The sequence below is a fragment of the Anopheles gambiae genome, chromosome 3 (assembly GCF_943734735.2).
Source record: "Anopheles gambiae chromosome 3, idAnoGambNW_F1_1, whole genome shotgun sequence".
In the NCBI taxonomy this organism is placed as follows: Eukaryota; Metazoa; Arthropoda; class Insecta; order Diptera; family Culicidae; genus Anopheles; species Anopheles gambiae.
This window is the reverse complement of record NC_064602.1, coordinates 90,801,246-90,824,733: the sequence shown is the minus strand read 5'-3', so window position 1 is coordinate 90,824,733 and position 23,488 is coordinate 90,801,246. Positions and strand designations below refer to the sequence as shown.

The 23,488-nt window shown below is 38.0% G+C and overlaps 1 protein-coding gene across 3 annotated transcripts in view; it reads right to left on the bottom strand.

Moving 5' to 3' along the window:
- Nucleotides 1-21,346, bottom strand: part of LOC3291436 (uncharacterized) — a 43,521-nt gene extending 22,175 nt beyond the window's left edge. Inside the window, exons 1-2 of one of the 3 annotated variants that reach the window (XM_061656092.1) lie at nucleotides 20,583-21,346; nucleotides 2,021-3,236 (exon numbers count right to left, since the gene is read on the bottom strand). In XM_061656092.1, coding sequence (XP_061512076.1) covers nucleotides 2,021-2,111 — 91 coding nt within the window. In that variant the 5' untranslated portion in view covers nucleotides 2,112-3,236; nucleotides 20,583-21,346. Of the gene's footprint in view, nucleotides 1-2,020; nucleotides 3,237-8,498; nucleotides 8,604-14,709; nucleotides 14,846-20,582 lie in introns of those variants that run through there. The other 2 variants (XM_061656093.1, XM_061656094.1) reach the window with 2 other exon arrangements.
- Nucleotides 21,347-23,488: the final 2,142 nt, after the last annotated feature.

The window sequence follows — 23,488 nt, the reverse complement described above, 5'->3', positions numbered from 1 at the left end:
TTTCACGTGTTAATGATTTCATTTGTTTGCACGTGTTTGTTGCTGTGTCTAACTTCAAGTGATCCTTTGTGCAGCGACTCACAGCAGAACAGTGAAGTTCTAGCAAAACGATCCGTTTGAAATTTGCACCCATGACAGCCATTGACAAAAATATTACAACGGTAATCAACGATTAATTCAATTCGATTGATCACGATGTCATAATCACACTGTACGTCTTAGAACGTTTAAATTGGATTATTAAATTCTGTAAATTGCCCTATAGCACCACAATTTGATAACAACCGCGTGGCAATAGGCGGAAAGCCGCTTTCACAAATTGAAGACAAAATCAAATTATATTCCTATTAAGTACATTGCTTTGATTTTTTCAGCGGCTTTCTTATTGGGTCGTGTGGTTGGGTGTATCTTTTTAAGCAATAAACGTATTTTTCCTCGAATTTACTCAATGTCTGAAAATTATTTAAAAATTATTTAACTCTAATTTTCAATGGTTGATTTAAAAAAAAAAACAAAAAAGCGTATAATTTATCTCAAATGTCAATATACTCTCTACCATGCCCTTATTACAACGCCTTCCCCTCCTGACCTAACCTCACTCTCTAAACAGCGAACAAAGATTGATTGTCATAAATGGCATAAAATTGACTTTTAGTGTAATTTCACCCAGACCTAACTCTGCCTCACCCAATGCATCACCCACCATCACCGCTCAAAAGGTTTTAAAATTTAATTTATCTCCCCGCTGCAAGCTGCTAACGAATTCCGCTTGTCAACCCGCCCGTTTGGATGAAATTAATTTCGGCAAACGAGTAACAAATGAGCTATCAATCGATGCCTACGCTACCAAAAATCGAATCACCCGACCAGCCCTACTGTGCCGTTCATGTGCCGTTGCGTGTAAAACAACCGAACGCAAGCGAGCGCTAGCGAAAATAGCTCCCCCCGTGTGTGATAAGATCAACCTCCCAAACCTGTGGGGGGGGGGGGGGGGGGTGAAGAACGCCGCCCGAAAACGTGCAAAGAATATATCGTGCGCCACCTCCCCAAGCACACGCGTCTTTTAAAATCGATCCATCACCCCAACCTTTACACCCCGTTACACACCGGTTATCGAGCGCGGTTTTCTTTACCATTCCAGAACCATTCCATCCCTGCTCGCCGGTGTAGGCTGATACTGTGCGATGATACCACCTCGAAGATGAAGGGGCTTCGGAGCGAAAGTTTGCAAAAGTTAAATTATTTTGCAATTCTAATTTCCGTGCTATGGAGAAGGAAAAATGAGAATGAGCTTTATCTCTTTGATGAGGGGGGTTAACGGAGGGGGGTAAGGCTTTCTGCCGCAAGGAAAATTGGAAGGAAAAATATTAATCAATGCACGGTTATTGAAAGTTAAGATCGATTGTTCGATTAATGTTATCAGATCGACGTTTTATACATTGTATCAAACGATATTTAGGCAAAGCGTTTGTGCTATTTAAGCGTTGAAAACATTTCTACCCAAAAATGTCTGAAAAAGATAATATTTAACAAAATAAAAAAAAACATAATCTTCCAGCAAACGACAAATCAGACATACTGTCAATAAATAGGAGCACGTTTGCCAGCTGCGCTCGAAACGGTACTCTCGGTATTTTTATGTTCACACTTTTAAATCCAGATTGATGGGTGCCGCGCTGATTCCGTTGAGCCTCCCGGTACAATATATCACGATTAATTGGTTCTCGCAATCTGTCGGTGTGTCTGTGTCACACCAATCGTTCGCTTTTCTATTTCAAACCGACAGACGAATGAAGAAGCGCAACAAAAAAGACGCGAAGCATTAAAACCTGATTTGTATTGATTGAGGTATTTGGTAAAAGTCTATTGCGATTTATAAAATAAAATGAATTAAAATTCATAGAAAGTATGCAAGTAATTACTCTGAAACCCAAAGAAGACTGTATCATTTATACACTTAAAATATTGCTGACCTGATTGCTTAAAATAAAAACTGTTTCTTGAACCTTCAGCTACAAACCTTTGACTATCAGCATTACGAGTATCACGGTAATCGTAGCTCCTCTCATGTTTCGCCTCGCGTACATTGTAGCAGCTTGCCGTATCTCCATCGAGAATGGTTTGCTCTTTTGCTTTGCTTCACTCCAAACCAAACGATCACACTTTTCTAAATCACTCTCTTACACACCTCATTTACACACACGTACCAAGGTAGAAACCCACTCCCCAGCACCGACCAGAGCTGCCGGCGGTATGATCTCGTTCTGGGCAAAGCATTCCACATCCACAAACACACTCACACATAAACACACACATATACACTACCACTCTGCTTAGTGATTAACCTGTTTTCATCCATCCATCCATCCAGCCGGTGGCACTTTCCATTCGAACAACGGTTTGGCCTTTTGTCGCGTAAAATATTTAAACGCACTCTACCCGAATCTTTCCGTAATCTATTTTTCACACATTATTCTCATCAGCACCATCATCACCGCGGACCTGTGTTAGCAACGGCACATTTAGAAGCATGCGGCGAGGTTAAGCTAATGAAGACGAGCAAATGCTGGGTTTAAGTTTACTCATCCTCCTTACTCGAACACTGGCGCTTATTTGGCACAAGAATTACTTGATTTCAATGCGGTAGTTTTTTTTTTCTCAGGGTTTTAAATGCTTGTTTTCACCACTTCACGACGACTTGCTTCACATATTTATGTCACAGGCAACCGTAAGCACGTTTCAATACGAACACCACCATCCGTTCGGGATGAGCTCCTGACTAGAACTGGTTGTGGACGCGTTCACACTCTCTCCAGCAACACTCGCGCACGACACTAATCAGCTGTTCGTGTCGCCGAACGGCCGAACGCTGACCGAGCTCACCCGAGCATTGTGTGCTACACCAGACCGATGTGGTTCGGGAAATTCGTGGCGCCTTTTTGGGAATGTTCCTTCATGAATGAATGTCCTTAACCTATTTGGTTGTAGCACACACAAAAAATACAACAATCCTTCGATGTGTGCGCACACCGAGTGTGGGGGTTCACGAGGTTGGCACGACGTTTATGTTACGCCGTTATCTATGTTACTCGCATGCTATGCATTTCCGGTATGATTCTGCATCCGTTTTTCGTCGAGCAAAAACTGGTGCAAAACGTATGCGAGAAATGTAATATGAAATGTGTAGTTTTATCTACAGTTTGCTTCCAGGGATAGCATGCATTTGGTGTACCGATCTGGAATGGGAAAAATGGCAAAAATGTAATTAGAAATCGTTTGCTTGAGCGGGTTTTAAAGAGCAAATAGTCGCAACTTCTGACTGTTAAAAGAGGCAACAGTTTTTTTAACTGAAAAACTGTGTTGCAGTTTTAGAAAGAATTTCAATTATTGAAAGCTAATTTAACGAAGTGAGAAAAGTTATTCATTTCATTTTAATTTTTTTATTGTACTTATGCCTACATTTTTGCACTTTTTTAATGAAATTATCTCAAGTAACGTATCAAACCCAAACATTATTTTGTTGATACAGGCTATCCGACGTTGAATGCATTTGTTCGACAAGTACCAGGCGTCTCCATCAGTATTTGTTCATTTTACTCCTTGGTCGAATATAATCTGGCTGAAGGCAGAGCTTTATGTAATCAAAAACTAGTAGTAAAAGTGTATCCAACTTTAATGTAAATAAAAGTACAAATTATTCGTAATCAATAGCTACAGGAGTGTTTGTAAATAATTACATTAGTTAGATATTGACTCGCTCTATAGGAAATGTAGAGCAGAATGCACTGCACCGACAACAATACAATGCTACATAAATGCATCTCTCTATGCAACAAAATAGTAAACTTAACAGTAGGATGTTTCATAGTTTGTTTTTTTTTTCAGACCCTTTGATCACCGGTTCAAAGTGCATCAACAGATTGAACCCTGACTGTAAATAAATTAAGCGTAACAATTTAATACGAATCAACACAACCAACCTGATTCTCACATTTACAGGACCTTCACACTCGTTAAATATGCTGTAACTAAATGAAGTTTGTTTTCCGTGCCTACCATTTACGGTAGTGTTTGGTAAATACAAACCCAATACCAAACATTTACCTATTAATTATGAAAATCAAAGACTAACTTACGCAACAAAAAACCAAACGATAAATCCCAACTCAGATACACGCAACTCATCAAATGTCAAAGGGAAAACTTAGCAACTATCTAACCACCGAACCACAGTTAAACACCTCGGCTCACTCACTGACTTTTCCCAGAACTGCCGTGAACCGGGGATGAGTGCCAGCTTACACAACGAACAAAGCGATGACAAAGTCGACTGCTTTGCGGTTTCGGAACAACAAAAAACTGTTGCTTCCATATCACATGTGCATACCTTCGGGACACCCACACACATACACAGACACATACAAGCATATGAGAAGAGGGGTGAAAGTTTCAAGGCAACAGGCACAAGAAGAGCAGTCTGAGGGAAACTCATCGTGACAAACCACTGCCTGACAACAGGATTGTTTTTGTTACTGTTTTCGGTCGGACGATATTTTACTAGCTTGCTTTTCTATTCAACTATTCTCTTTCTCATCTTCCTCTTCATCTTTTGTTGATTGTAATTGTAAGCATGATCCGCTGCGTTGTTTTCCGCAGTGAAGGCAAAAGTTTGGAATGACAAAACTCTGCCAGTAAAAACGAGACTGAGGCAAACGTGCAGCACCACAACACTCGGATGTTGCGGGAAATTCCGTCCACACACACACACACACACACAAACACACCGGAAGGAAATTTTACGTCACACCAGCCATGAAATGTTACGGTGTTTAACGAGTTCCTACTGGAATGTCACAGGTTGCAAGGCAAACTTTCACTAGTGAAGTTGATAAACAAAGCACGAAATTCTGAGTAAAGAGAAACAGAAAAAGGCACTGCTTTCATTGTGGAAACCCTGGGTCAACCAGATAATTATTATGACAGAATGTATTATTGAAAGCTTTCATATAAGATTAATACATTGTTGTTGTTTATGTATACAATCAAGATAACTGTCTCTTATCTCACGCAGTGAGACGACCTCAATCTAATTCGAACACAATAAACCCACGAAAGCACGTTTTAAATCCCAAACCACAACGATGCTACAACAAGAAGCTTCTGAACAGGCTGAAGCCATTCCGTCAATTTCACCTTGTATTTGAATACCCTCTACCTATCCCTTACCTGGTGTGTGATGTAGTTTTAATGAGTTTAGCTTTCAAATGTCTTCCGGAGAGCTTGGAGAAAGACGACTTGAATTATAACAAACCCGTGCCGTGGTTCCTATTTATAAACGAAACCTTTAACACACACACATACACACTCTCTCGCACACAGAAGCTAACACATTGTGGGCTGCGCCACAGCACGAGAACGGTTTTTCGTGTAGATTAAATTAAACAAATGTGAGTGTAATGTTTGTTGTTGTGCGCGTCGGTGCTGGTTGGCACAACACTAAACATAAGATATCGATTAGCAATGCTTTTAAGAGAACGATGCGATCGCAAATGCAGCCTCGGCTAGGCTGACCGACCTTAATCTATCCTGCCCTACATCTGGCATTGCGGGATGATGGCAATGTTCCAACAATGGCAACACGGTGCGAAGCAGATTAGAATGGATGTTGGTAAGAAAATGCAACGGCACCGACACCGGGTAAGGGTAGGGATAAGCTTCTGCTAAATCCATCCCAGCTGAGGTCGAATAATGAATGTTGTTTTGCATATCAGGAGGCCAGAGTGGCCGGAGTATGCAATTTTCTGCTGTTACGAAGGCCTCCACAACATTGTTTTCTGTCTTGTTGAGTGTGATATATGGAAACTAATGAATTTAGCATTGGTTTCAGTGCCGGTATGTGAAGCTGCTGTATAGTTCTTCTTTAAGAATTCAGGAGCATGAACTTTTTTTAAATATAATATGTTCAAATCATCAATAATATTGATAAACATAAAAAAAATCAATTTTAATTTGTATGATTCTCGATGTCAAAAAGGAACTAATATTCAATTTGATTTGTCTAATACTGGTGGCAATTCAAATAAAAAAGTATAATTTCTTCAAAAGCTGGTGGGATTGCCAATATTAATATGTTCCTTCGAGAATAAAGTCCACGGGTTGGAGTAAACAAACCGATAGTTCCTATTTCAAAAGCGACAAACTATGCGAAAGCGCCCACACAAATTTCCCTCAACATTCCTTCTAGCACGTAGACATACCAAAGACGTGTAAAATGATGTCCTCGCGGATGTGATCTTCATAAATACAGCACGACTGCTCTTTCCACCCCGTCCAAAGCTCATCAAACAAACTGGTTGCATCGCACCTAACCCTAACCGCAACCGACATCACGACGTTTATTTCAATGCCGATGGCACGTATACGAATTTATTTTCAATTGTTTTGCATTTACCGGTACAGTGCTACGGGGTGTTTTTTTTTTACACGCGACACAACACATTTTCACTCCAGTGCACACTTACACTTACACTGCCACGCGAGAACCTATTATGTGCAAGCACTATGCCACGCTTTCCTCAGCCACGGGGCACAAATTTCCTTACGCGACCGTTAGAGACGGGGCGCGAAGTTTGTTGAAAATGAATCGATGTCATTTTTTATTCCATTCAACACTCGCCAACCTCCGGTGGAATGGTACGTGCACTGAATGCAGCTGCAGCACAATCATTAATGGCCTGTGCACCCGTGGCCCTGAAGAATAATACGAAGCATTTCATGCCAAAGCAACAGCATACCACAATCCACTTGTGGACATAGAGCTCAGAGTGGAGTGCAGTCTTTCAACAGCTCCACGCTGTTAGTGTTTTGTTGGTGACGGGTACAACAATGTGTAAGGTAAAATGTGATTTTTTAAGGAATTCATTTTGTATTTTTGGCACTAAATGATAAAAGAATAGTTATGTAGATATTTATAATAGTTTTAGAATGCTTTGTGTTTTATACAATAGCCAATTTCAATATAACTTCACATCAACATCAAATTATTACACCTGTGTTTATCGTTTCAAAGCTTTTGAAGAAACCAATTGCGCCTTTTTTATAATTTAATTAATTCACTTCTCTGGACAGTTTTCCTTTGCTAAAATAACACAAACACTTTTATTTCTTTTTAGAAAACATCAACCCATGTGTCCAACACATCATCGCTGATGTGAACGCTGGTAACATCCAGCGGAATGTGTTGGTGACAGTTAGGCGACACAACATACAGCATTAGGTTGAATGTTTGCTTTTAATTAAATCGCTTGTTATTAATGAAGCAACAATGTGGCGACCATTGCCCTATTGGTGCTTGTCCAACCTCCCCACGGGTAATTAACAAATTCACTAATTAACGCTGCGCTTTTCTCGGAAACCATATTTAGCGACGTTGGGAGCGATTCATTTTTATGTGTTCTGATTTGAAGGGAGTTGTTACACTTGGTGAATAATTCAAATCTAAATTGAGATCTTAATAAAACAAGGGATGTATATAATTTTGAAAAAAAAACTTTATGAAAAGAGACTAAACAAAAAAATAATAATATATTGTGATTTCTGCCGTTCCCACTCTTCCGCCTTCTATCTGCAGAGCTACACTTTTAAAACTTTAAAATCCAATTTTTTTATTTCATTTGCAGTATGACAGAATTCATGAAAAATTCATTTGCAGTGTAACTGATTTCTCATTCTCCAATAATGAAAAATTGCGCAATGCTAATGGAAAGTGGGTGTAAATCCACTTACTTCAAACAAATAATACAAGCTTTATTAACACCTTCTAATTAGTGCCAACTGTAGTTGATCGTGCAGTTAGTGCCACACACAAAATCCAATTTGTGTGTGGGGTTTTACTGGTTTATTTATCCTTTTTTCTGCTGCTGGCCATACACTTTGTGCGGTCATAAATCACAACCTCTCCATTTGGTAGCAAAATGCCGGCACAATGGATTTAAAATGCAAAATGAATGACAAATGCATCGCACATAAATGAAAAATGTTTTTTGTTTTCGTTATAAAGCTTCAGGCACTTTAATATTAAAGGGAACACGGGACAAAATGGACCTGTGAAAAATGTTGCTTTAAACTTGATTAAATAACTTAAAACGTAAACCAAAAGTACATTATTTGATTTCATCTTCAACACGTTAATAACAGCAATATTGCAGTTTTATTTCATTATTTGTTAAGAGTTATTCGGTTGTAAAGCGTCATGGTGTTCATCACACATTGTATTTGATGCTTTTCGACAGTTCAAAGTCACCTTACATTTATTAATAATGCAGGTGACCATTTTCGCCCCACCTTACCATTTTTACACCGCGTTTCTCTACTACCCCATTAATAATTAACAAGATTATTAATGTATTTGATAAAAAAAACTAGTAAGCTTTTTTGTTAAATGAACAGATCATCTGGATATATTAAGGCATTAAGAGATCATTTAGAATGTTATTAACCCTTTGACGTCCGGCGACATCACAGTACACTGCAGTGGTGTGCAACGCAAGCTATCGCTTCGCTGCAATGATCACTGCAGGAACGTTCTTAGGCGTGCCTTGCTATCTGCTAATAATTAATTCTGTTTACAACAATTACGTTTATTGCATTTTTAATTCTAGACCTGAACATCTTACTCTCGTATGCTGAAAAATGTAACTACTAGCAAGGCGAGTCAAACGAGGCGATTCGTGCGGTTAGTAAATCATTGTTAATATTCCAATTAGAAAAGTTCGTAGCAGAACATTTATCCGATGAAAAAAACATCCTTCAACAATTAATATATTATCGTTTAACGACCCACGCATTATTGTATTCTGCTAATTTGTATTTTTGTAATTAGTCTTTTTGGTACAATTTTATTCACAATAGACATCCATCATGATGATTCTATCACATTATGTATTCAAAGTTCGTTCCGTGCTTTTTTAAGCACATATCTAAATTAACAGTCATTTATCGGGACACTGGATTTACATACTTGATTACGGTATCGATTAAGCCACTAGGGGGAGACACTCCAAGCCAAGAGCCACACGCAATTAGTTGGAGCAATTTTATCACTCGTCTTAGCCGGACTCGAAACAGATTAACATTCAATCAATTTTGAACAAATGGTTTTGCATACCAATGAATGGTTTCGGTTTTGACTTTTTTTTTATTGAAAATGCTGTGAAAAATACAGTTAAAACAATAAAATTGTTTATTTATCTAAATCTCAATAGTCCCTCGGCTAAGTATTCTAGATGCTGACAGGTTGGGAGTCATACTTCATACACGTTTTTGCAGCTATTATTTCATTTATTTTAAGACAGGCCTAAACCAATTGCAAGTATTATGCCAAATTATAAAAAAAAATGAAATAATAAGAACTATGTAATCACAATCTTAATTCAAACACCTACTACTAGCCTCAAATTACAACCTCCAAATGTTTCTGACTGTTCAAATGTTCTGAATATCTAACGATTCACCGTAACGAACACCTTACAAAGCACTCTGTTGCTTTCAATTCAAACAGACGCATGCTGCATTGAGCAAAAACGAGTGGTACAACAAACATAATTTACAACAAACAAAGTAAACAACCCACGGGCCAAGTGTATTCGTGATAGTTGTGAATGTTTGCCAGCAGCGTCGTGCGAAATAATGGCAGCCTTGGGATAATGAGGGAAGTAACCCAGGAGAAATGCTCACCGTTAGCCAAAAGGATACTGGTTCAAGAGAGCGCAAAACAACATCGCCCCTATAGAACGAAGTGAATGAGATTTGTGAAGTTCACAAAAACGCAAAAACCTACAAACAAGCGTAAAGACATCAAGGAAACTGAAAGAAATATTGCAATCGGTTCAAATCAACACTAGGGTTGTGGATGTAAATTGGAAGAAGGACGTGTATTGCGTTACGAAAAATGTCACCTCAAACAACGACGAAAGTCGTGCGACGAAAACGGTTGGAAAGTCTTTACGTAGGCTGGAGATATCTCATAATGTTTTTTTAACTTAACTGGAATTTCCCTTAGAAAAGAGCATTGCTCATTTCTAATGCAAAAATGTAATTAAAATCAAACATTTTTTGGCATAAGTCAGCTATTATCTAACGCCAATAAATTGCAGTGGTATGAGTGCATTTTGTGAGTTAAAAATGATAACCCTTCAAGAAACTACACCACACAATATTCATCATGTCAGCAGCACCTAACCGCTACGACCGCAGCAGCAACATAAAAAAAATGAGCACGAACACGAATTTCATTACCCAAGTGCACTCTGCACACCCAAGCCAGGCCACCACAACCTGTTGCCATGTGGGTGAGTCGGATACATCTTCATCACTAGCATCTTTTTTTATCTCTCACCACCTCATTTTCATCACCATCGGTGTTGCCCAGCATCGATCGGCCATGTTCTCTCCTGGGCCATTTTCCCACCTGGTGGTTGGTGATTGGTCGTTGCGAATAGTTGCGTCATCAAACGTTCAAAGCTATTTTTCATCCAGGTGGCTTACACGTACTTTTTTTTACTTCGTTCATATTCATGCCTTTGTCGTGTGGAAGGAATATCATGAACACTTTTCATGGCTATCAATATTTAAGTAATACAGATATGGATAGCACGAAATTCCCATTCAGACGGGTTTTAATTGCCAATAATCCATGCAACTCTTATCGAAAAGAGATTTTTTTTTAATTTGCGTTTCAAAGCTTCCTTCATCGGTCCTTTTTGAAACCAAAAGAAACCAACTAGAATAAAATAACAAGAGGATATTGATGCCGTAAACTTCCAGTAGAAACATGAAAGCAAAAGGTACAGAGTGATTCTGAGCTCATGGCTATTTCCAAGTACTCTTCTCAAACGTTCATTTTATGATTTCTTTTTCGTCACATTTCGCTTAGCTGGATCCGGATCCCTGATCTAGCCAATCAATTCATGAAGTGGCAGTTGACCATGACCTTGTTAGAAGGATGACTGCTAGGAATTGTTTGAAACGCGTCGTGATGGAAGCAACATGTAGATAATTATTTATATTTAACATAATACATGATAGTATACGTACAAAATCTTCTTGAAACTCTCATAAACTTGATGTCTTTTGATTCTGTTTACTCTACTACGTTACAGCGAGAGCTGGTTTAAACTTGCAAAACAAAAGCTTTAATGCTTTTGATTCAGAAAGATCTAGCTAATTTAATTTTCCTTCGTACGCTTTACTCCATTCATCCTGCTTACTAACTCTCAAGATTCGTTATAATTTTGCCTGCTCAAAGCGTCCATTGCACGAATCACCGCCTCCAACCGTCCTTAGCAGACTATCACCTACCTCAAAAGACTATCGATGCTACTAGCAGCTAGCAACGGGCCAAAACATCCCCAGCAACTTATCTCATTTCGTGGGCAACAGTTTGACAGCTTGGTAAAATTAATTAGTTCCTACCGAAAGTACTACAGCATCCGGTTCAGCACAGCGGCAGGCAAAAGTGTAAGTCATTTGCAAACTACACAAAAAGCTCACCGCAACGACCGGCGGCGTGTAGCGCGGGAAATGAATATGCTCACCTTTTCGGCTTGAGAGAGCGTGTTGAGACCGTGGGGTAGCCGTGTTGACTACACGCCAAATATTGTAGCACAGCACTGCAGGGAGAGGCTCAGCAAGGCTCGAAAGTAAATAAATCGGTAAGCAAAATTACTTTCACTTCGTTCGTTTTTTTTTTTTTTTGGTTTTCTTTTTTAAGGTTGAAGAATTTCAAATACTATCTTTGCTCATTCGTTTAAACTTAAAGGAAGGGTAATACTGTTGAAATGTTTTGCCCTAATAGAGAAGATTTTCATATTTGGGATTTTTTAATATTATTGTGGAAGACAATCATTGTAGTTAGTAAAACTTTAAGCTTTATTTAATGTTTAACTATGTGATGTATTAATCATGAATTAATTATGTAGTTCTATAAAACCAAAAAAAAAGTTAAATAAATATTTTCTTCTATACTATGCTGGAAATTTGTCAAACAATCAAAGTACGATTGTATTATCGTTTTGTTTCTTCACATGAAAATCATACATCTGTCACAATCATTTAATTTGCAGGAGCGCAAAAACACAGAAACATCATGATAGGAAAGGAAAAACAAGCCAACCAACTTCCGGGTACATCTGTCGTTGACAATTACCAGCCAAATAAAAACAATACTTTTAATTTTCCCGGTTTCTTTTAGCATTTTTCTGTTTTAAATCACATTCCGTTTAACTCCGGGCAAACTCGTTACAAAGTCATACAAAATATGAGTTCTATTGTAATACAAATTATAGTTTATGTCATGGTTAATGAACACTAGACATAAATAGTAGAATCTCAAAAGTGTAGCAACATTAGTACATGTTTTAGCACAACGATTAATCTGATTTTCAATTCCAACAGATGGTGCAAAATGGATAATTTGTACGAAAGTACAAAAATGCATTCCTTCCATAAAAACAGGCATGATTTATCATTTCATTATATTCCACTTATTGTCATGTTTCTTGCTGTCAACTACAGCTGCTTCATTTAGCATGTATTTGGCTCTTTCTTTCTCTCTCTCTCTCTCTCAATCATAAATGATACAAACTGGTCGAACTTCCGACCACACATACCATAGCGTTATAGCACAATTCCGAATATAATCTGATCTTTTGTTCTACTACTTAATTTATTTGTTGATTGGTTTGCTTGTATGTATTGCTCTGGCACCTAACACTTGCATTCAATATAATGTATCTATAGTAAACATACTTCTAAACATAATATTTCACAATTCATTTCCCTCTTGAATATTTGAATAGGTGGCATGAATATTTTTCCAAAATCAAATCTAAAGATGGTATCCATTTCAAATATACGGTCCATTCTTGGCCGGTGCCAATATGTCTTTGGATGCTGTAAATATTTCCATGGCGCCAGACAGTTGTATGCAGGCCGTCGAGAAAAACCCAACACTGAACTTTGGCCTACTTTAAATGCGATGGATGTTGTTCGCTTTGGCCACGGTCCAAATCATGACATCAGCCAACTCATGTTTTATGCCTCTAATAAAAACCAGCACATTCACATATCGCCATTTTTGGATTAAATAAAAACACATCTATAAAGTGACTCTTATATCTTTTGATAAACATTAAAATTGTTCACACAAAAGAAAGTAGACTTTTCAATGTTTGCATTGCAGAGACAATTGTGCTGATGGTTTGCAAATTGCGATTCTTTCTCCTGATAACATGCTTTATCATTCCGATAGATTCAGGAAATAAAAGCCATCATCATCATTTTATAAACATCCTCATCAATGAGTTTTTTTTTGCTATGAAAGGATTGAATTACATTGAACACTGCAGAAGCTTAATTACATGTTAAAAGTGTCTTTGTGAATACAACCATACAGACCGTGCTTGCTCATACCCATCAATGGCTGTATAGCTTTACCAACGTTAAATGGTACACTACACATTTATATGCCATTCTGTTAATTCCACACCTTCCATGATTGAAATCCCGTTAACATTGTTCTGTAAAAGTTGTGAAACGAGAAATAAATCCATGTGCCTTGTGCAAAATAACACACTCACACACCCATCCAATACTATCAGGTAGGTTGATAATGAAGGTGAAAAAAAAAGCATATAATATGCAAAAAGCCGTCCACCGGATGCAACCTAACCGACATTGAATTATTATGCAGAACCAGTAAATAAACGATTTTTAATCTGAAGAGCTACACTTAATTGCTGTACACGGATTGTGGTTTACTGTACAAAGTGTGTACTGCAGCAAACCGAGGGAGAAGGGATAAAAAACAATAGTAAAAATGGGCACAAAAACAACCGCTCGGCTATTATGTTTCGCATCTCTTGATTGATTAAATTCCATTTTTCTACGGCTTTTTCAAGGAAAATATAAAATTTAAATGTCTAACAGTAAAGCTATGGTGTATTGCGTCATGTAATTAATACATTACCATTTCAATGTTTGCTCGTAGAGTTTATTGTTAAAAAATGTAATCAATCATGGGAAAATCTGTTTTTACTGTATGATTTGAATTCATTCTTATTTTTTAGTAAATTATAGCTTTACATTTCACATCCACACGTTGATTTCCTGGTAGATTTACAACTTTAACAGAAACAGAACAAACTCATATATCAGGGACACAAAGAGGAATTTATTCTATCAAACCTTTTCCACTGACTGGAGCAACAGCTTAAAATCAAACAATAAGAATAATATACTCTCATGTAAAAACCATAAATCAACCACGCAAAAATCAACCCCCCAAAAACCGGATCGGTCTATCATTGGGTGCCTTCCGTGCTCTATCAACCGTCCCAAAAGTTAGCTTTGATGTATCCGTAAATTCCTTCCCTTGCTCGCGAAAGATGGATGGCATATTTACCTCCCGTGCCCCAATAGATGAATAATTTGTGATCAATTTTGATTCATTCGATCCATTTAATCATCGATTCAATCCCTCTCCCGTCCCCTAAAGGTCCCTGCTCAAAATAAACACATTTCATTGGGCATTACAGGCGGCTGAAGATGGATGAAAAGATGGATGCTTCAGCAGTAGTGTGCCACCCGATGACAAATAGGAGGCTGTATTTAATTTACAAAGACATTATAAATAACCCCATCATTTCTTACCTTGCGAAAGGATGCCGACAACGTTATATGCTACGATATTGAATAGATGTAACCTTCTGAGGGAAGGAATTGAGAAATTTATGCTTAATGTTGACGTAGGCAACAGTTCAATTCACATTTTCTCAGTTCATTCCCGTCCAATTGCAATTGATTGTGTTGTGTCGTAAAACATCCAATAACTGGTTTTATCGTTACAACAGACGTACTATGCTGATATCATACCAAGAAAGTGATGCCGCAATTAAATTGCACTTTTGTATTGTTGCGAAAGCAACTCAACTTGCAACGGATATTGTTTTCTTCGCTTTTATAAATAGCGTGTTATGTATAACAGCTTTCATGTAATGAACAAACACAGCTACCACATTTCACATCGATTCTTCTTCCATCTGAAAAACAGAAAAAAACACCACATTTAAAGTCAACGAAACCAAAAGAAACCTTTTCCATAGCCTAAGATGGAAAATATTTTCTTAAATGCACTAAATAAGCCTATGCAATGTTATCTCCGTCTATCACTTAACTGTCCGCACATGTTGCCGGGCGGAAAACGCGTCTACAACTGACAAATCAAAAACACTCAAATTCATCCGAGCTCCTTCATTGATCAGCTGTTCGTGGATAAGCGCTTCGGAGTGTATTCATCGGTCGGCGTTCGGGAATAAGCTCGACCGTTGCTCGGAAGCTTTCCCTATCGAATGAACAGCTCTCGATCGAACAGTACCGTGGAGATGTAGGTTGATTATTCGCTACCGCTTCATGCATTAAAATGATATGACATGATTTATCGCACCATATCGTAAGCTCACAAGCTCAGCACACGCTGATTCATTATTGAATGTTGTATGGTAAATCTATACATTTATTTAAAAAACATAACAAGCAACGAAATTCAAACCAGTTTGATATTCAAAACCTTTGCTATTTGTACTGCATCAGCAACTTATCTTTATTTTGAAATGGTGTTTTTTTGTGCACTGGAACCCCCTTTCGAAGTAGGTTCGTATGAGTGATATTAAAGCATCTGGCGTCCACTTTAAACCTCCTACTTCTATGCTCCATGGTTCCAGGGTTCTTCGGTACTAAAGAGTCTTAAAAATGCCATGGTCAAAATGGAGGTGTTTACACTATTGCTTCAAGATTACTTCATACTTCTTGTCATACTACTGTCCGTTCGATCGACGAAACTAATAAATTGCATGCAGCTATTCGTACCCTACTCAAACCGAATGTCAGATTATACCATCAATGTATTTGAATCATAAAAAATCTGTCTCCCTTGCAGTCTGTTGCTGCTAAAATTCAAGCAAAACATGTTCGTAACAAGCTATTTGTTTGTATTTCAACAAATAACACACCAAATTATGAATTTTTGATATGCGGCATATCGTGCATATATGTACGAATGCATATATTATCATTACGCAAGCCAGCGCACAAACTCTGAAGTTGGAATGCTTTCCTTGCGTAAAATGTGCCACCACGAAACAGGGGTTAGTTTTCGACGACAAACTTGCGATGTGCTATACCTCGCATAGGATTGGACTCTTAGGACTCTTCAGCAGCCGGTACCGTAAGAATTGAGGCTCGAGATAAGTTTGAAACAGCTTCCTTACGAAAGGCCACTACCACCACAGGATGTCGTGTGCAGCCGGAAATTCATTTCGAAAACTTGCTCGTGTGTAGCTTCCTCTACAATGAGATAAAGTGAGAGAGAGAGAGAGCCGGCGAGCTCCAATATGATCCAATTTGTCCCGTAACGTGCACATCCGAGCGCTAAACTTTTGCCAAAGATACTTTGCATCAACCTCCTGCAATCACACTCACCGGTACCATACACACAAAGATTCACATCCGACCAAACTATGCTTGCGAATCACAGCATTGGGTATGGTACATTATTGTTTCACACCAGCGTGCACATGCAAATGGGTGACAACAGGTTGGGACACCGTTATGCAAATCAGTTCGGTCGGCATAATGCAAACAACCATACAACGAAAACAGGCTTTATTGAACACTGGCACTGAAATTAGAGGGAGAATTCTTTGCCCGTGTAATCGTACGAACATTTTAAGCGTGGTGAATGATGTGAACGAGCTATTTTTTCTCTATGTTTAATTTTATTATTTTATACCATCATAAAGTATATAAAGCAGTGATTTCCCACCAGTGGTTCAGGGCGTTAACGTTAGTTGCGGTGAATGTTTCGAATACGATTGTATCAACAGTGTATTACGATAATTGATGAAATATGTAAATAGATTACTACATATTGGATGTAAATGCATATTGGAAAATTCAATAACGAACGATAGTAAAATGAGTTTAATTATCTTTTTCTTGATTGCTTAAATGATATATTATGCTCAATCCATCCTTATGCTGAAATAAACAATCAAAGCTAATGAATAAGACAGCTAGCTTGAATAGTTGTTGCTCCACTCTCTTTCACTCTTGGTTATTAAGCTGACAATTTATATATATTTGTAATTGGCAGCAACAAACAATAAGATTCAATTTCAAATTCCCTGTGCATATTCAAGTGTACTGTAATGAAATTACATCTTGATATGCATATGATTTCCAACATTCACAGCCAATTATTCCACAAGTTATGGGCACTTTCCGATTTCATATTGCTTTTTTGAGAGCCTTTGAATGTTAAGGATTCGGCAAAATAACAATCACTCGCAATGACACACTACAATCTTTACCAGGATGAGGAGGATGAAAGAGATAATTAAAATATTCAAACTCTGGCTTCAATGCAACAATTCGGAAAAAAGTAATGAGAGTTCAGAGCTTTTTTCTTGATTTAAAATAATCAAATATTTCAAACAGTTGCAAACTAAAGTGCTAATTATCTCTGAAATTAATACTAAAAGACAAAAACTTCATGAATTCGCACCGAAAAACTTTGAAACACAGTTCAGTTTCTACTAAAGTCACCCTTAGCATAATACATAATGCCGCAAACTTCTCCATGTTGTGCATCTTTCTATAAACTCCAATTATTATCACCCACTTGATGAAAATTGGAAACCAAACACCTTTTTCAACTTGGTTCAGTAAGTGAATGTTGCATCACCAGCAGCAGGAAATGTTCTTCATGCTTCATCAGCAACAACACCAAACAGGGCGTGAGATGGTTTTACTGGCTGCATTGCAAATTATAACCTGACGACGTCATCAACAAAGTTGATACCAAGAAAAGATGCTTGTATATCAGTTTCTTGCAACCTACCGCAAGGAAACACAATTCACAGCAATGCCAAGGAAACGGAAATATAAATCTACTTTCCGGATGGTTCTTCTAAAAGGTGGATAAACGTTAATACATTGTAATTAAACCAACTTTAACAAGTGAAGTAAAACGGTATTTTTAGATCGTTTCTCTTCCTCAGAATGAAAAGAGGAGCATCAGTATTGTTGTGATGGATGAAACTTTTGGTATTGTATTGAATCAAGAAATATTTAAGCAGCGTAGACCACATGCTATAAAATGGTTCTTATCGACTTCTTCAACAAAAGCAACTGTTGGATTAATCATGCATGGTTTCCACTCGCATTCTCATTATTTCAATTCCTGAAAAACTTAAGAAAAGTATAATACATTGTTTTCTCGTATCAAATGGTAATGGAAAACATACAGTTATTGTATCCCATAATCAACAACTGATTATAGGTTTACGTACTTCATCCACTTTAATCGTCACATTGTTTATTTCTATCTGTATTCAGTATTCATTTGTGCGTCCTTTTTATTCCTCTCTAAAATATGGCACAATAACCATTAGCATCGCTCGCATTTCATCGCTGGTATGAAACGCGCTCGATTAGCACATACAAGCTACATGCACCAGCCAGACTGCAGTTGGCGATGCAGTGGAATGCAAATGCGGCAAACCCCGGCATCCTCAACGCCTGTATGATGAAGCATTTCCATCCATGAGTTCTACAGCCGTGAACTATCTTACTCTTCCTGGCCAGTTTTTCAGTATCCGTTCGCAAACCAAAGAATGCGACCACACAGCAACACACCAACTTCATCACGGTAATGTACGGAGGCGCAGCTGGTCAAACGTGACGTCCTTTATGGTGTGAATATATGTGTGGCCATCTATTTTTTTTTTACCGTCGTAGCTCTCGGTTTCAATTCGATAGATGGAGCAATTTCACGAAACGGTTTACACTCTGGTATTGTTCGTGGTTGGCAGTAAATTTCCCGGTTGACAAAAACTAACTGGCTCAAACGAGTCGTTGCATCAATTAAAGCGATGGTACCAATGCTTCGATTGTCACAAAACTAATCAACAAACAACCACGATGGAACGAATTGATTGAGCGTATTTTTTTTTATTGTGCGAATGCGCCTTCGAAAAAGCAATTTTTGATGTAAACTTTGCGAAGGGATGTGTTCCAACAGGCAGGTATCCATTTTTTGCTAATTATTTTTAATAGTCTGTATATCGATTGATGCACAGAAAAACACGTGGTGCGAGAATCATGTTGCATAAGAAATTTTCACATGTTTAGCATCACAATGACGTTTCAACTGCTCCACAATATCCGCGAACTGTTGCTATATAACCCCAAAAGAGGTAATAAAACGTTTCTAATAATAACATGCATACATCTCATGTTATCCTTTTCATCCGAAACAGCAAAGTATGATCACTGTTCATTGACTAGTAGACTCTTGACCGCCGTGCAATTAGCTCCCCTACCTGAGCGCCACTGAAGCAACCATTGCCAAGTGTCATTATTCAACAAACGGTTGTGTGGTCAGTTACATTCAACTACCTGACAGCAACAGAACAATGTATCAATTCATGGCATTGAAACAATGACAGTGGCCGAAATGAAATGGACACTCGCGGCTCGCCAAATCCAGTGAGCAGTGATGCGGCTTTTGTGACAGCAGCCGAGTGGTGTAAGCGTTGATGCAATTTTCCACCCAAATGCACCGTGATTCCGATTCAGTCGGACAGATGTTGCGCTTATTACGTGGAAATGTTATATGTGCATGTGTGCCATGTTCCAGTAGCGACAAACGAATACATTTCCATGGTACGGTTGAGCGTCGCCAATTATCCTGAATTACCGGAACAATTATCCTGTTTCTTGTACGACCGAAATCAGTCAAAAACAATTTTATGTTCTAAATTTTATAAATTAAATGTTTGTTCATATAATGCTCGAAAAATTCAATCCAATTTCTATGTAATTCCTCAAAATCCTTACTGGATACTATGTTTGAGCATTGCAAATACAAGCCAACAGCATACAGTTCAGCATTTCATTTGCTTATGCTACTATGGCAACTAGAAAAGAAAACGGAATCGAGCTTTACACAATCCACTTCTGCTTGCAACCAGAAGTACTATTCTATCTCTTTGACCACATGCTCTGTCCATGTCATAGCAATCGGAATAAATGGGTTTAAGTGGCTGAGAGTAGAGTGAATCTGAATAGAACTCATACACAATCTACTCAAAAATATGTACCAAATGCAAACGAAACTAGAGAGACGTTGGGTTCCCGGGAATATATTCCCGATATGAAATGATATGCAAACTGCAGTCTAGTTTTTTTTTTTTTTTTTGCCCGTAAGTTACAGCTTAATCTAACAGAAAAAGGCACTAGATTCACTCTTCGCTCTCAAATGTATAATACTTGATTAGATCATACATTATCTTACTTTAAGCGTCAAACTTCGAAAATGTTTAATTGAAGCCAATCACTGCACATCTACTTCCCCGGGTTTCTTTGGTCATTTGGAATACTTTTGAGGTCTGTTGGTTACTTATTACTGCGACTTTTCAAAATGTTATGTTTGGTTTGAACCAATCCAATATAAAACTACTTACCATACTTTAACCACATGACAATATTCTGTTATCCAGTTGTATGTTCAGAATTTTGCAAAATTGAACGAACAACTCTCAAAAAAAACTCAAAAAAGTATCACTGCCAGAAGATTCTAATCTCTTTGTGGGGAGGGACAACAAAGCACCAACAACGCATATCACACCGTTTCCACCAAACGAATATCATTCACCGTTCATTCACCGCACGGTTTATCTTTTCATTCGCTCGCTTCGTGCTCGCTGCGCTTCGTAAAATATTTACCAGCACACATTGCGCGTTTTTCTCCACTGCTTGCTCAAATAGCGCATTATTTTTCTCCCATTAGCACCATCTTCGCCGGTGGAGCGGTATACAGCTTTTTTTTTTTTTGTAAATACACAAACACATAAACACTTTTTAACAATGCTTTAAAAAGGATTTTCACACCGGTTTATAACACATTTGGTTGCCGGTTACGGCGAGGAAAATTATTTCAATCTGTGCACGATGCGCGCAGTATGCTTCTTACCGAGAGGGGGCGCAAAAACACCATACGAAACGAACAAAACTGAACGAGCAACGTAAAATACTCCGTACTACAACTTTTTTCCACCACACAATTAATAATGTTGAACAAATATTCAAGTGAAATTAATTTCACTTTAAAAATCTTTCAACTACAACAGCAATTTCAGAATCCGGTTCACGTTGACTGTTGTGCTGCTTTTTTGCCTTAAAGTAACATTCAATATCTAACCAACTGTTCAAAACCCACCATCCTGAACGAGTTCACCAGAATGACTGACCGTAATAGAAGTGGAATTCATCCGTAAAACCTACCCTAAACAGCTGTTCGTATAAACCGAATGAGCCCGAATACGACGAACTGCTGCATCTTTTATTTCGCTCGGACACGGTTCACGAGCAAAAGCAGTTAAGTAGCCTAAAATGAAGCCTCTATGTGTAAGCATTTTTTTTACATAATAGTTTAAGTTTCTGCATGTGGTTTTATGTTTTAATTTTCCTATTAAAACTTTTATTCATTTACAAAACTTAACGTAAAAAATGATAAATTAAAATCTGCCTTCTGCTCACCATGGTTTCATTATCATCCCAACATCCCAAACATTAGAATATATAATAAATTATTGCTCAAACTTTTTTCCATTCCATTACACTTATGACTATAATTCCACTGAAAGCACTCATCATTTAATACAGCACAAACAATTCCTCACACATCTTCACCCACGCTCACACGTGATTTGACAAATGCGCCACAAATGAAACGCTGGAGCGCAATTACGCGAATATAAATGATTATGATCTACAAGACTTATCGCCAACTTTCTCACCTTCTACGGTCGGTGTCGGCATGATGTAGATGTGAGCTGTTTTGAGCTTTCAATACCATATATCAACTGTTTATTGCCTTCAATGAGCTGTTTAAACCATTATCTTCCGACACGCATACGCATTTCTGTTGAAGCGATGAATCTTAAGATGTTAAGCGCCATTTAATGTTCAAGTTTAACATTATTTGTTTAAACGAATGTCCGATTTGAAACAATCAGGTTTTCTGTAGCTAATTGAATTTTTTATTGTTACTCATCCTTCCTTATCGTGAAAAGCATAGATTGAACTTATCTACCACTCTCAACATGATGTTATTTGAGCATTGGCACCGGCTTGCCTATTTCCTAAGATTCAATCCAATACCGACTATTTCTATTTTGCCGTTTCCTACAAAGCATCGCAAAGCAAATATTCGACATTTGCTCTAAACTCATCGAGCAGCATGCCGGTCGTGCTTCCCTGGGCAAGTACATTTCTTCTCCATAAATCAACAGAAGGAGAGTATATTTATTTTCCAAACTGCAGTTTGCTGCCGTGACATTTCCGCACCGTACTGCCCCATTACGGACCGCCGGCTGCCGGTTGACTTTCGATGTGAACGGATATTTTCAGCATGAAAAAAAAACAATACATTTCTTTCCACAAAAACAAAACAAGAGACGACGTAGCGTGTTTAACATCCCTTGCATGATTTGCTACGAAAGGAAATATTTGCACACATTGGTTGTGAAACACGGAAACATGGCATGAACACTAATGCAGCAGCAATGTACTACATGTTATGTACCTTATCTTATGCAGATGAAAAATAACGAAAAATGCTTCGATAAAAACAAACTTCAAAATGCTGAAATAAACACATATTGTTCAAGAACGATTATTTGCTGCCTACTTTAACCTTTGTACCACCGAATTTCAATCAAAATTGCAAAACTATATCAAAAATACCACGTATCATCGTCAAATCCTTTATAAAGCACTAAACATAGTCGCTTTTTACAAACCAATAAAAGCGTTACGTGTTTTGAAGGAGATCTATTCAAGTACTTCATGATGTCAAATTCAATACGACACCATTTAAATACCAGATTAGATTTAATTGATACGATAGAAGATTAGTGGTGCATGAAATTAAATGCTTTATCTAAACTGTTAGTTTACCTTCACTCCCAGCCCAACCTGCTGCGTGCAAACCTCATCCGAAAGGGCCATTCCTACCTCACACGTGTTGTGGCTGCATTACGGCTTTGCATTGCACTGCTGTGAAAGTACACACGAACGGCACGACACGATAGGAGTGATTGAAACGTAGCATGAAGCAAGCCTTTTTCCACATTCGCACTGATAATCGGGAGCTTTGTGAAAATGACCAACACTTTAATACCATCCATTTCAGCAGCAGCTGGACGAATGTTTGTATCGCCGATGGATGCTCAATGTTTGATGGCAATCAACCCAATTAGCGACAGCGGCAAACCGTTAGGCTTAAAAAAACAGAGGTTGAAAAGGTTCATCTGATTTGAAGGGGTCCCATGTTTCGTCGGCCTTTTGTCAATCAAGAACCTAATTT